Source organism: Sclerotinia sclerotiorum, genomic scaffold (assembly GCF_000146945.2).
Source record: "Sclerotinia sclerotiorum 1980 UF-70 scaffold_2 genomic scaffold, whole genome shotgun sequence".
NCBI lineage: Eukaryota > Fungi > Ascomycota > Leotiomycetes > Helotiales > Sclerotiniaceae > Sclerotinia > Sclerotinia sclerotiorum.
The window spans coordinates 2238269-2251217 of NW_001820834.1; the positions used below are offsets into that span (position 1 = coordinate 2238269).

General features: G+C 42.8%; 5 protein-coding genes across 5 annotated transcripts; all 5 read right to left on the minus strand.

Annotated features, from left to right (window-relative positions):
- Positions 1–630: 630 nt before the first annotated feature.
- Positions 631–1288, minus strand: SS1G_01933 (predicted protein; the record flags this gene model as incomplete). The annotated part of the gene is made up of 2 exons (XM_001597687.1): positions 631–690; positions 1112–1288. 2 exons carry the CDS (start codon positions 1286–1288, stop codon positions 631–633), a joined length of 237 nt encoding a protein of 78 aa, XP_001597737.1.
- Positions 1289–1875: 587 nt separating this feature from the next.
- SS1G_01934 (predicted protein) lies at positions 1876–1992 on the minus strand (the record flags this gene model as incomplete). Its single annotated transcript, XM_001597688.1, has 1 exon — positions 1876–1992. The coding sequence occupies one exon, from the start codon at positions 1990–1992 to the stop codon at positions 1876–1878; it is 117 nt and encodes a 38-aa protein (XP_001597738.1).
- A 1017-nt stretch (positions 1993–3009) lies between these two features.
- SS1G_01935 (predicted protein) lies at positions 3010–3108 on the minus strand (the record flags this gene model as incomplete). The annotated part of the gene is made up of 1 exon (XM_001597689.1): positions 3010–3108. The coding sequence occupies one exon, from the start codon at positions 3106–3108 to the stop codon at positions 3010–3012; it is 99 nt and encodes a 32-aa protein (XP_001597739.1).
- Positions 3109–4574: 1466 nt separating this feature from the next.
- Positions 4575–4670, minus strand: SS1G_01936 (predicted protein; the record flags this gene model as incomplete). The annotated part of the gene is made up of 1 exon (XM_001597690.1): positions 4575–4670. One exon carries the CDS (start codon positions 4668–4670, stop codon positions 4575–4577), a length of 96 nt encoding a protein of 31 aa, XP_001597740.1.
- Positions 4671–5874: 1204 nt separating this feature from the next.
- On the minus strand, positions 5875–6898 carry SS1G_01937 (predicted protein; the record flags this gene model as incomplete). The annotated part of the gene is made up of 4 exons (XM_001597691.1): positions 5875–5892; positions 6019–6129; positions 6592–6632; positions 6748–6898. 4 exons carry the CDS (start codon positions 6896–6898, stop codon positions 5875–5877), a joined length of 321 nt encoding a protein of 106 aa, XP_001597741.1.
- Positions 6899–12949: the final 6051 nt, after the last annotated feature.

The following is a 12949-nucleotide window of genomic DNA, read 5'->3' on the forward strand; positions in this document are numbered from 1 at the left end:
TATATAACAAAGAGGGGTTTAAATCCCAATGAAGACATAGCTAAATGCGCTAGAACACCACGGATTCCCCAGATTTACCGAAAGTCTAAAATCTTGGAAGAGTATTCTGCTCTGTGCAAGCGCACATAAGCTCGCTCCTCACATAAATCAGAGTATTGAGTCAAAGGATAAGTGTGGACCTTAGATGCCAAACTCCTGCAGTACAAAACCTTTGGAAGTGGTGGAAAGCGTGACTACTGCGTTTAAAGGCCGACGTAACCGTATGCACTTGCGCGGTCATCAAGGTGATATATAAGACGTATCTTCATTCAAAGACGGCTCTTATAACGAAAGGATATAATGTCTTCCCCAGACCCACCCATTTGAATAATGCACCTCACAGCCATTTAGGGTAGAGTGTGAAATGCAGTAGACATTGTCGCTGAATTACCCTGCCATTCAAATGGAGTTTGGTGTTGAATGCTTTGCTTTGTCATCCACATTTCAACCTCATCTGTTAACGTTGCATAGCATGGATGAACAAACGACCGGAAAGAGTAGTTAAATCAACACTTTCGTGTTCTAAATATTCATCAGAATGTCAAGTGTCTTGCTTTTATTGATAGCTAAATTGGATTTTCTCCTCATCATTCATTGATTGCGATTTTTGGTTGATGCGAGCGGTCTAGCCATGAGATCCGATCCGGAGAGCTGGCAATGCATGTGTATGAGTAGCTAGGTCGAAGGAAGATGTTGCAAGCTGCAGCTGATATCAGATTTCTTCAATAGCTATCAGCCATTAGATCATTCAAGTCCTTCACGGTAAATCATTGCTTTTTCCCGGGCAAGTGAATTTCACAGTTCCGTTTCCCGGAACATATTTTTTCTCAAAAGCTCACCATGCTCCTGTCGAGTATAGGATCTAAATCACATGTGCCTGAAGAGCGTCTCATTATTGCCTATTTGGAATCGCTTGCGAAACATTGGAGTCTCTCGATGCTATGAGTGAAACGACTAGTGTCACGTGCCATATGTCTGCCGATCATATGGATGCAATTACTCCAAGCTTAACATGACACCAGTGACGTTCAGTGTTCAGTATTCTTGTAATTGAATATATCCATTGATGTACGTAGTAAATACTTCGACTGGCAAAGAGCTGACCACGGGATTTAAAGGATAAACGAGCTTCACTCCTTGCGATGATGTATGCGAATTTCGGTCGATGACGACTAACGTGTAGCAACACAATACTTGATGTTCTTACACTACAAGATTGGAGTTTCTTTATCGATTCTGCAGTTTTCATCTTTCAATTGTTGAAACGCTTGTGCAATTGAATACTCTGAGCCCGTGGCTCATCGAACACATGGGACCATATATATCCTCCTCAATCGAATTATCTATACAGGTTTTAAAGTGAACGAACAGGGTCTGTTATTTTAATGACACCACTTAATAGATTGATGACAGGCTGCTCGAAATAATAACTAGTGAAAGAACGAAAGAATCCGCCAAGAAGGTTTCTACGTGAAAACAGGTTTGCCATTTTCTCCTCACCACAATGCTCCTTTTTATTCACTTCTTGCGGTGGTTGGGAATGTCGCCATGATCTCGGGTTCGGCCTCATATCGGCGTCTTCAAACGGACTAAGAGGGCAGAAAGAGACCGGATTGATCGGCCGACAATGAGACGAAGCGGGGGAAGTAAGATGGCATGAAGGACGTCTCCAAAGGTGAGGTGTCAAAATGCAGTGGTGTAGTATTTCAATCACATAGAAACTTCAATTTAGAAGCAATTAATTCACTTTGTGTCCAAGGACGTACCCACAACTTGTACTTTAATCCTTTTCCACACTTCCTTTTCATCCTCGTGGTGAATATTTTACTTCAATACCTAGGCAGTGATCATGATCATGTATGGTGAGTACCCGTCTGATACTCTCACCTCTTGCTTCAGATCCTTTGGTATGTCGAAAGCCGAAGCCGCTCGGTCGTCCGCTTCTTGTGCCATCTTCCCATCTTCCCATCTCTCTCCATCAAAATTCAAACCACCACAACCACCACCTCCTCATCAAGTTTCAAGTCTACTCAATCCCTACTTTCAACACCATTTCCAATACCTTATTCACACTTGATTCTCCCTCTAGTCACTACATCTGGTTCAGGAAAGCTACGGCGGGCTGCCTTTGGTATCTCTTCGTGCTGGCATTCCACTTCTCCACCTTCGAGTTTTCAATATCTCTGTTCCTTTCATAAAAAGCCTTCCAGATCACTCTTCTTTATCAACAAGTCCATCATTTATTGCCTTTGGCGCTGCGATGTAAGATCTGCCACAAACGCACTTCTGTTTTGTTACCGACAAAAAAAAAACGCAGTCGACGCGACCTTCAACAAGCACATCAATTCCCCGCAACAATGCTCGTCTGCCTGAGTAGAGTATAATCAATTCTGCAGTCTTTCACTGCGCCTCTTCTTCGATCACGCACGATGCTTCTTTTGTCCCGCAATCTTCAATACTCCATCTTCATCTAAAATTTATTTGTTTACGGTACTGTCTTCCATCTGGCAATCGCGTCTTTACACATTTCAGCACGCGCCCCCTTGGAAAAACTTCAATCGGCGCAAAAACTATTGTCTAGCAGAACATACTCGAGTCTTCCGTCTCTGCGATGTTTCTTCTTCAGTCAAGCACGCATGCTCATTAACTTTATGGTACCGTAAATCCCATTTCTTGATCGTCTCAATCCAGTCACTGACCTTCATCTCACAGTTCAATTTCCGTCCTCATGCCTACTCAAGCAGCGAGGTGTTTTTCCAGTTCATAAGAAGACATCCGACGTCACCATATCATTATGGAACCCCACCAGCTGTGTGGACCTGTCCAGAGGTTCACGTGGAGTCTGCAATCACGTGAAAGAAAAGCCATAAATCAGGTTTAGCTCATTACGCTAAACCCTTTCAAGGACTTCTGAATGAACAACACATTAAACAGTTAACCCCGCATGCCCCGCTGTCAGTAACCCCACTCTCAGCGTGAGAGTGTTTCCTCAAGAACCCTCTTAGTACTCGAGTAGGTTTGACAGCAATCAATTCTTCCATTGCTTGCTATCTCTCTATTACTAGCCATAATTCATACCTTGCTGCGAGCCTCAACACAGTTTCACGATTAACTTTTAAAGACTTTTCAAGGCTTTTGCACAGTTCTTTTCCTCAAAATTACATTTCAACTGTAATGCATGAGCCTTGAAGAGCGGAGTGAACAGGGTTCATTCCGTATCCTTAAAATCTACAATTAACTGGAGTTCGAAGACTCGCAGCTCTTGTGTACTAGCTACTCACACGTGATCGGCGACAGCCAACATCAACTGCCTCTCACGAGGTCGGGACCGTCCAATTCAATTGGCAACGCTGCATTTCTCTTAGTAAACAATTCTGTGTTCAATATTACGGCCTTGATTGACCATTGCTTCAAGTTCTAACTCCCTACGTCACACCTTCCTTTAACGTTACGTCTGCTTTGAACTCAAATCGAATCTCGCCATCAAACATTCAAGCCTTGATATAACAACTTCTCTAACGAGTATTAATCTCACCTCCGAAGAAGAACAGCATCCCTTGAAGCAGGGCTCAAACCTGGCTTTCTTAAAACCTTCTTCAAATATCTTCTTCGACCACCTTTAACAACAGCATTCAACGAACTCTATCAAGTTTCAACCTTTCTTTTTGACCACCTACTCCGACCACCTACTTCAACCACCTACTTCAACCACCTACTTCGACAACCTACTTCGAGCACCTTCCTATACATCCGCCTTTTTCAATAACCACCTCCAACGACTTCTATAAACAACCTTCACCAATGATCTTCCCTTTCCTTTGTCTTTAGCTTAGTTTAGCTTAGTTTAGCTTGTGTGTTCTCTTTTGTGCGGATTGGTGATGTACCGAGTAGTACGCATCATCTAAGTAGCATTCCTTTTTGGGACAACGGGATGCTAGAACTTGTAGCTAGAGCAGCTGAGTAGCCAATCTGAATATCCAGTGGAAGTTGCTATTTTTGAACTGTTAGTCATCCATTTCAGTGGTGTAAGAGAGGGTTGACAGTTTGAGACGCGAGTAAGTTCTATCGGCAACGGAAGCTCATTCTATGTTGACTATTCTGTGGCTGGTCATTCAGTATGTATGGACTTATTGAACTTGAAAGATACGCATATCTTGGGAGCAGCGTACAGTTGCTCCCGGCATTCCAGTAGTACGTCGCTTGAATTCCCTTCTCAGATCCCCACTTCCATGCTTTATGAAGAACAACGCTGAAACCTCAAGCCGTCCAAGGTTTCATATTTGGTGGGGAAACTATCGCATGGCAAATCCAGCTTGCCGAGTACACCAACGCGTCAATTTGGTTGAGCAAAAGAGCTTGTGTGTTTCGGAGAACTTTTGAAATATGAACGCTTCCAGTACAACTATTTCACGATTCATCGTGATATAAGTAAACCGTACAGCGTTTTAAAAGACTTCAGTTCTATGGACGCTTCCAGTACGACTGTTTCACGATTCGTCGCAATACAAGTAAACAGCCGCAAACTTCAAACCTCATCATTGCAGAAAGCTGTGTCTTGCCGCACAAGTTTGACCTGTAGTGAGAAGCGCAAGAAAATATGCGCTGATTGGGACTTTATCCCTGAAAGCCATATCGGTATTCACTTCACTAAATTACGTAGGTTTATGTTGACGCTCGGTGGTGATGGCTAGGCTAAGTGTATGAGTTTTCTGATTCTTTTTGTGCCGTTGTTGCCCCTTGATCATAAGTTTGTGAAGAGTAGAAGATCTGTTGTGTGGTTGCTGGCTTTACGAACCGATGGTTCAGATCTGCCTGTAACGCAAGCACTTTATTTCTTTGGATTAGAGATCATTGTGGGTTTTAGCTTGTGGGCGTTGGCTATGATTTTTTGTTCCTCGGAACCTAATTTCTTGATCTCTAGTCCTATCGAAAAATTGTGTGTTGAGGGCTTGATCTCGTGGGGCTTGGGGGTTTTACCGTACCTTGGTTGATTACTTGTGACGTGTTGATATTTGAAAGCGCGGTGCCCTCCGTAGCGCCCCTTTTAATATCACAGGCGCAAGGGTAACAGATCTTCACTCAACACTCATACTTTAACTATCGATGGGCTTCAATAATCATTCAGTCTCATATTTCCATTCGCAAAGCTCCATCCGATTGCGATAGCGCGATCCACGTTCATCTCATTTGATCCTAGAACTACTGGCATTGGCTTGCTGAGTGTGCGATAAATCTCATTTTATTGTATGCAAAGATGCTCGACAGTACCTTATAGAACTTTGATCATTTGTACGGGCTGATAATGGTAGCGATGTAACCTGTGGAGAATGGAATGGTCTGAGATTGCGCGACACTGTCGCCAGTCAAGCAGATTCTAGCCTGACCCATGATCGCGGATGCTGCGCAAACGCCTTCGTGGGGAGCCTGCATCGTCTCTGGCTATGCGGCTTGTGGGGATACTAGTGAAATTCTAGACGACAGAAGGTTCTAGCTGGACTCATGAACCGAAAGGCTCATGAGGCGCCCTCACATCGTTGGGGATCATGTCCCTGGCGGTGCGGCTTGCTGGGTACTAGGTCAAACCTGATACCATTTGGATTTCTTCCAGACTAAGAAGCACGTTATTGATCTCCATTAATATTCAGTTAGCGCAGACAGGAGTCTAGCAATGCGTCGAGCCACCGAGACAACGCGCAACGCGAGACTCATTCAAACTGTCTGTAAGAGTTGTTGATGACCTGTTGAGCGATATGGAAAGCCACCCAGAACAAAGTGCTGTAAAGGTGAATAGTAAGGTGTTGCCCAATGAGAATGATATTGCATTATCCAACAATTTCACGGACTGGTCACTGCCTGAGTGTGGGTACACCTCATGGGGTTAGATTCAGTTCCTGATAGCTGTCGCATGTCTTTTGAGGGCGCCTATTATTTAGTAAGATACTGCAAACCTGGATACTAGGTGCAGATATCTCAACCTACTTCGTTCTCGGAGTAACGGAGTGCTGTGGGTATAGTGTATTGTCTGTATGAGGAGAATTCCGAAGGCACACTCTCAGGTTTACCTACTCCGTTACGCTGTGTAAGTCTTTCCTAGTGAGGATACAAGTCAGGGGTCCAAAGCACGGATTCAATAGCTCTTCTCGGTATTTGGGAAAAAATTATCTTTCAAGTTCAGTCACTTCCACCTGGCATGTCCAGTGAAGGTAGAAGGCATGGCGTGTGTGGAAGTCTTGTTTCATTGTTCTGCGTGGGGGCTTTGAGAGGCTAATTGGTAGTTACCTTTCTATCCACCATTTTCAGTTTTACCTCAGAAGGGTTTTACTGTGGGTGTAGCTGCGGAGAAGCTGTTCGGCGTCTACCTGCCCCTGAGGGTTGACAAATGGACGTGCTGAGGCTTCCCTTCTCAGCCCACTCAGGGATTTCGTTGTTCAACCACCGGGCACTGAGACGAAATTAGGGCAGCAGACTAGTCTGTTCTTGTTGGTTGGCCAATCGATGTGCGGAGTCGTGTCGGCGCTGAGGCAATGTCCGTCCTGTTAAAATACAACGAACCTTGACGACGTGGTTCTTACGGCATTTTTCGTGTCCAGATTCTTAAACTGTGCTACTGCCTTAGTGTGGAAACACCTTTGGAGTTAAGTATTAGTTAATAAGTTTGGAAGACGCGGGATTTGTTACTGCATTGATGGTGAACGGCCTGAGCCGTACCGGAGTAGCCGTTTCTTTGTCTTCTTTCGTTTCCGACCCGCCTTTCGGGCTGAACTGCGGCAGCGATGCCCAATGGAGGGTACTGCTTGCAGGAAAGTTTGGCTTGGTGGAAGATTCTTGCGGCTAACTTCCATGATCTAAGACTGGTCATTGAATTTCAAAGGTTATCGACCTCGTTTGAGGGGCCTTGTTGAGACTCCTTCGGGAGACTGATAGGTTTCTCTTGAGGTTGTGGCCGACGAAAGGAGATGCCGTTCTTAGACCTGGGAGAGATCCAATGATCCGTTGTTCGGTCATTTCGATGATGCTGAGGCGGGGATGGTGAACTTGCGTTTGACCTGTTGTTCGGTCTTTCTGTTTAGACAAAGGTTCAGAAGAGGTTTCGTGGGAGCTCAACGAGTCGTTCACTGAGTTACCTTTGGTAGCTCATCGAACTTCTCAACGAGCTCTAATGGTTCCTCTTACCAATCCATATGAGTTTCTCAATGGGTTGTCCAACGAGTCTGCCTTCGGGTGACTCACCGGACTTCTCGGCGAGATCTCGAATGGAGCGGTAGAAATTATCTGACGGGATTCCTTTGGGATCCTTGATGATATTTCTCTGTTCTGGGACTGAGGTTTCTCAGGTGAAGCTCATGTTGATTTCCAGAGTCGTCCACAGAGTTACCCTCGGGTGGCTCATCGGACTTCACTGCGATTTCTGATTGTTCTTCTTGCTGCACCGACTGAGAATCCAACGAGTCGTTCAACGAGTTACCTTAGGGTAGCTCACCGAAATTCTCCGCGGTTTTCTCGACAGGCGCAGTGTGAGGTGTTCTTATAGGTCCCTTCGGGGTTCCTTGAAGAGACCTTTAGAGACTCTTCGATAGCTATTTCAGTTGATGCTGAGGCAGTTAGTGAGACATCCAGTGGCGAGGTAATAAGGGGATCTGGGATGACTTCGGTCGGAATCAGCTTTCTGATTGGTTTATCTGACTGGCCAGTGATACCTTGGGTCCGGGTAGCTTTCTCTATGGAGTTTGCTGCGCCGCGCCGGGGTCGTGGGCGGGAGGTGCGGCCTTTCGTTTTACCAAGTCAGCGGTGACTGGGCTTCTGGTAGGACAATGCCTTCGAGGTCTTCGGACCTTGTTGGCGCTGCACCGCCTGTTTGTTCTGATCTGTTAGAGAGGGCTTATATGACTGTTTTGGTAACTTTCACTGATAATTTAGTACCTTTCTGCTGGTTTAGGATGATTGGTGAAATGCACTCATGCTACGCTGGTTCTAGTAGCTCAGCGTTCTGATTGGGTTTGCTACGAAGATGGTGGCGTTTCTTGGGAGGATTTGCTGCTTGCTGGTACGGATTTGCTGTGGATGGATCGTCTTTGTTGTGGATGGATCGTCTTTGTATGTGGATCTGGTAGATGGTTTTGATGGGAGATTTAGGATTTTCTTGGAGGACCTCCTGCTTAGCATGCTGGTACACGCATTTCGCAATCGAGGAGCTCGAAAGATGACTCTCAGTGAATGCCTGATTTTATGAAACAGGTCAATTTAAAGTTCAATCAAAACGTCAATCAAAACACCAAACAAAACATCAATAGACGCAGCTGTCGCACAGCACGCGCCGCACGACTCGGCACTGTACAAGAAATCAAGAACTATTCCACCAGCATGCTATCCTCAAATATAACATTCAATTCCTCGGCATGGGCTTTGTATGGATGGAAACGGAGTTGGTTATCACCAAGGAGTTTTTGGTATGGCAAATATTTTGTATTTCTAGTTTTGTATTAGTAGAGTTTGGCAGCAGCAGCAGCAAGACCCGGACACTTTAGATAGAGAGATGGTGACAACAACCTTGTCATTTTCCAGTAGACTTCATCCTCCTGGCATAACTGCCTCGTCTACTTAATGGAATGAACATCTTCTCTAAAATTAACTCGACTATAATCTGTAACGCAAAAATTTGACATGTGAAAGTAGCAGCGTTCGAAAATGATCCATTTGATACTTCTTTCCATGTTTATAATATAATGACAGTTACACCTGCGAAGATTTCTCGAGGCAGCGTGAGGATTGATACTTGTATTATGTATGCAATTACCCTGATGTTTTTGTATTACGTATCTGATCGTGATTAACGCATGGATTCACGAAGGTATTAGATGGCTGTACGAGGGCGGGTTTTTAATGAATGCCGGTCCAAGCGCCTATATAAACAATGAGACATCGTTTTTATTCTTCAAACTTTTAAAATTTAATAATAAATTAAGTATTCAATATAAATTATTAAAAATACCTTGGAAATGTTAGCAAATTAAAAGAATACTATAAAAAACTAATCGAAAAGAAATCCTTAATAGAATATTATGTTATGATACTAATTTATATATAAAAGTATTATTTAAAATAGATTGATGCTCTTCTTTATTTAAGGCTGGCATTCATTAAAAACCCGCCCTCGTAGAATTCATTGGAGATTTCTGAATCGCGAATGGCTCATTGCATTTCCGTCTCGGGATCGATGGAAATTTCGCGAACTTTCGTTTGATAGGAAATTTAGGGTTCTTAATGGAGTGGGAGGAAGGCGCGGAGCAAATTTTTTGGAGCTTGGCTGAGTAGTTTTGATAATAGTGAAATAGTATGTATTTTAGATAATAGAGAACATTACTCGGGCATCGCAGTGAAAGAAAGTCGTCACACCCTATCTCATTGTGCTTGGAATCCTCGCATTAGTTTGGTGATAACTGAGTGAAGTTTTCTTCTGGTGAGATCTTGCAAATGATGCTCTGGAGCGGGGGTACCGTAGCGTAAGAATGGTTAGTTAAGGAATTACGTCTAGTCATATGTGCATGTCCTAATTGCAGCAGCACATTTTACTGTTGCTTTGGAATGGGATATATGTTTCTTTATCTGGTCATTTTTGATGTAGTATTCTCGGTTTGTTGTGTCTTTCGATACTTGAAACATGTTTTTGAAGGCGGTGCTTGAGGAGGTTCAATAGTAGAGATGGTTCTGGTGTGAATGTTACCGATTTACCCGATTTACAGTTGAGAAGGATTTGCAGGTAAACGCTACTGATGGTTTACTTTTGAGCGCGGAGCTTTGCTTCAGGTGAGTAATCTTTGGTATTTGCAAATGGAAAATCACGCGTAAATGTTTAGATTAAGTATTGGAATGATTGGATATGTTCTGATCAGATAGAAGGGCAAATTGACTGGATAAATCTTTAGTTATTCCCCTCGTCGACTTTGCATTGAGAGCTCAATCATTCTCGGTTTCCCGCGTCGGAGGTGGAAGTAACGACGAAGTTTCTTCCAAAAGACGAACAACAGATTCGGTTTTCCTGATTTACAGCTCTTTCCTTCTGGTGTAGCTAGAGTCTGGTAGAACTTTTACTCAGTAGTAATAAGCGAAAGGCCATAGGATATCATGTTGTGGTCCCAGTTTAGTCTGGTGCGGTGGTGAGGTAGGTGAGTACAGGCTAGCTCCGCATTCTAAGTCACGACTTCGAAATAGTGTATTGAGGTACTGGCAAATGGTATTAATAAACCTAAACCAAGCTTTCTTTTGTCGAATCCGATACTCCAATACTTGCATGTGACTATTAAGATAAAAGATTGGTTGGGGTCGCTACCGCAAAAGTGTTTTCGTTATCATCATGTAGGTAAAATTCCGGAATATTATTTGGCGGAGGCGGTCCATCTCGGGAGAGTATTATGGTGAAGATCCTGAACAGAAAACAAATCTTGGGTCGGTACATGATGTTTTATAGTCAATCGAAGAGTAAGCTAACAGCAGATCTAAAAGATTAATGAATTTTATCCTCTTCTTTCGTATTGCTCTTGCGAAGTGATTGTTTTAATTTTGGACCGGAGCACTTTGATTGAAAGAACCTTGAAGTCTGCTAATGTTGATTGTAGCTAATGATTCACGGGTGGCAGAGAAATGCATATTTGTAAAGGAGAAGATGTTATAAATTCTAAGGAATCGGTCTGGAAAGTGGCATCCTTGCAAGAGGCCATCTACTTCAACTTATCGCCTTCTGGAACTCGAATTTTTTCCTGGAGTTGTTGATAAACTGCATGTTCAAAAAATTGGAAAAGCATATTAGATGAATCTATTTCGAGAAATTGTGTGTAGATTATCTTTGTTGCTAAAGCTCTAATATATCTTTTCGTTCTCACAGGCTCTCATAATGACACTGGCCTACTAAGAAAGTCAAAAAGGCTCCCAGCTTTTTTGAAAATCCATTTCTAAAGGTCCCAACTTTATCTCATGGTCTTAATCAAAGGGGTCTGCCAAATGATATCTTTCTATTGTTTGCATGCCTTCATGAACTCTACATGCAAACCTCAAATCTGGGATAACTTGACTCTGGATCTGGGACCTTTTATGATTTGCATAGCCTTCTCTTTCATTTATATGCATGATCTAACTCTTGCTCTGAAATATCTCCCTTTACACCTTCAGAAATGTTCCCAGCATGACGTCCTTTATAAAATGTTGTTCTGGGACTGAAAGAGGTAAATAGTATCAACTTCTCATCAAATGAGCATACAAAAGATGGATAATCAATCACCCACAGCTCTTAGGAAACTCAACTTCCCAAGCTTAAAACAACTTGCCCGTTATTTATCCAGAAACTATCTCTTCCTATCAACAGAAAACCACCTCCAATCATCAACTTTTCGTTTTCGCTGTATTTTAGTCTTTCAGCAAAGCCTCCCAAAGTCTCCCAGAGTCTATCAAAGTCTACCCTCCCTATAAGGTTGAAATACTAATTCTCACAGATATGCAACAGAACATTGTAAGAATCCGAAATAGTCCCGAGGTCACGAGCCTCAATATTTGTTTAACAGATGAGGCTGTAGTGGAACACTAGCGTCAAGCAGGGCTTATGGAAATATAAATCTGTTCATCTATGAGAATAAATAGAACAAAAGGTTCCAAGGTTGGACTCAGACTTTGAGTAAAAGGATGTAATTTGAGAACTAAGAATTTTCAGACACCTTACTTTCCTTTTCCATATGCTAGCTCTGGGCAAGTGCAATAAAGGGAGTATATGAAAGGTTCCTTTGTGCGAAATGGGTTGTTTGGGCCGGCCTGGAATCTTTGAAATGAGATGTATGATGAGTCGTCTCAGGGGCTTAATAAGACTCACTCAGTAAAATTATATGCAAGTAGAGCATAGAACTCAGCTCCATTTGTTACCACCATACCTTGTTTCACCCCACCTCATTTCCTTACCTGCTGTATCTAGCCGAGCTTTTGGTGGATGGTAGTAATGACAAGTTGAAATTTTGACTTTTATGTTTGTTTTGAAGACTGACCGGAGGTTTCAAAAAAGTCATGCCCAAGTTTAAACTCAATTTAGCAAATGCTATGCAAAGTTGTACCTAAAGTTTTACCATGTGACTTTCTCGTGACCTATTATATGGTCAGACAGAAACCTCTGTCCACAGAAAGCAGAACCATTTCGTGAATCCCATATCCCAAATCTCTGAATATCTTGTGTATTGCTTAGTATTCCATGCAGGGTTCATTGGTACGTAAAACGTGGTGGTGTTGTGAGGACTAAGACAGGGGCTCGGCTAATACTCTAGCTTCGAGTACCCGAGATTGTTTGTGTATTGTGGTTCTGCTCATAAAGTAATAAATTCTCAGGTCTTCTTTGGTATTTTTTGTTTTGGTTATTGCTTTTGGATAGGAGAAACTGGGGGGCCCTGGGTAGAGTTTTTTTTGGTCAGTAAATGATGCTTTACCACCAATTTCAGGGAGACTTAACACTTCTCAGTTTTAGTCTGCTTAAAACTTTGATGCTGTTTCTGAAGTAAAAATATAGACTTTGATAAAAGATCAATCATATCAAACTTTTGGTAAAGATATCTGGACACTCATCTTTTACTCAATTTGAATCGATCTTGACAATCTGCGTTGTGACAGCATGAGATTTGAATAGAAATCTGGAGCCCAGAATGCTTTGGATCTCTCTTGTAGCATATATTGGAAACTCGAGGGCTTGAAAGGTTTATCGTTGGTTACTTTATAAACATGGTTCGAAGCCAAGTCGTCCCGAGGCCCACGTAGAAACGCGGTAATGTCCCTTGTGATTCGAGTTGGTACGATGCCTGCTGCAAGCAGTCAAGTGTTTTTCACGTTACCAATTTCAACCCTTCTATATAAAATATCTTCCACCCAGTGTTGTAAGTGTGCTCAA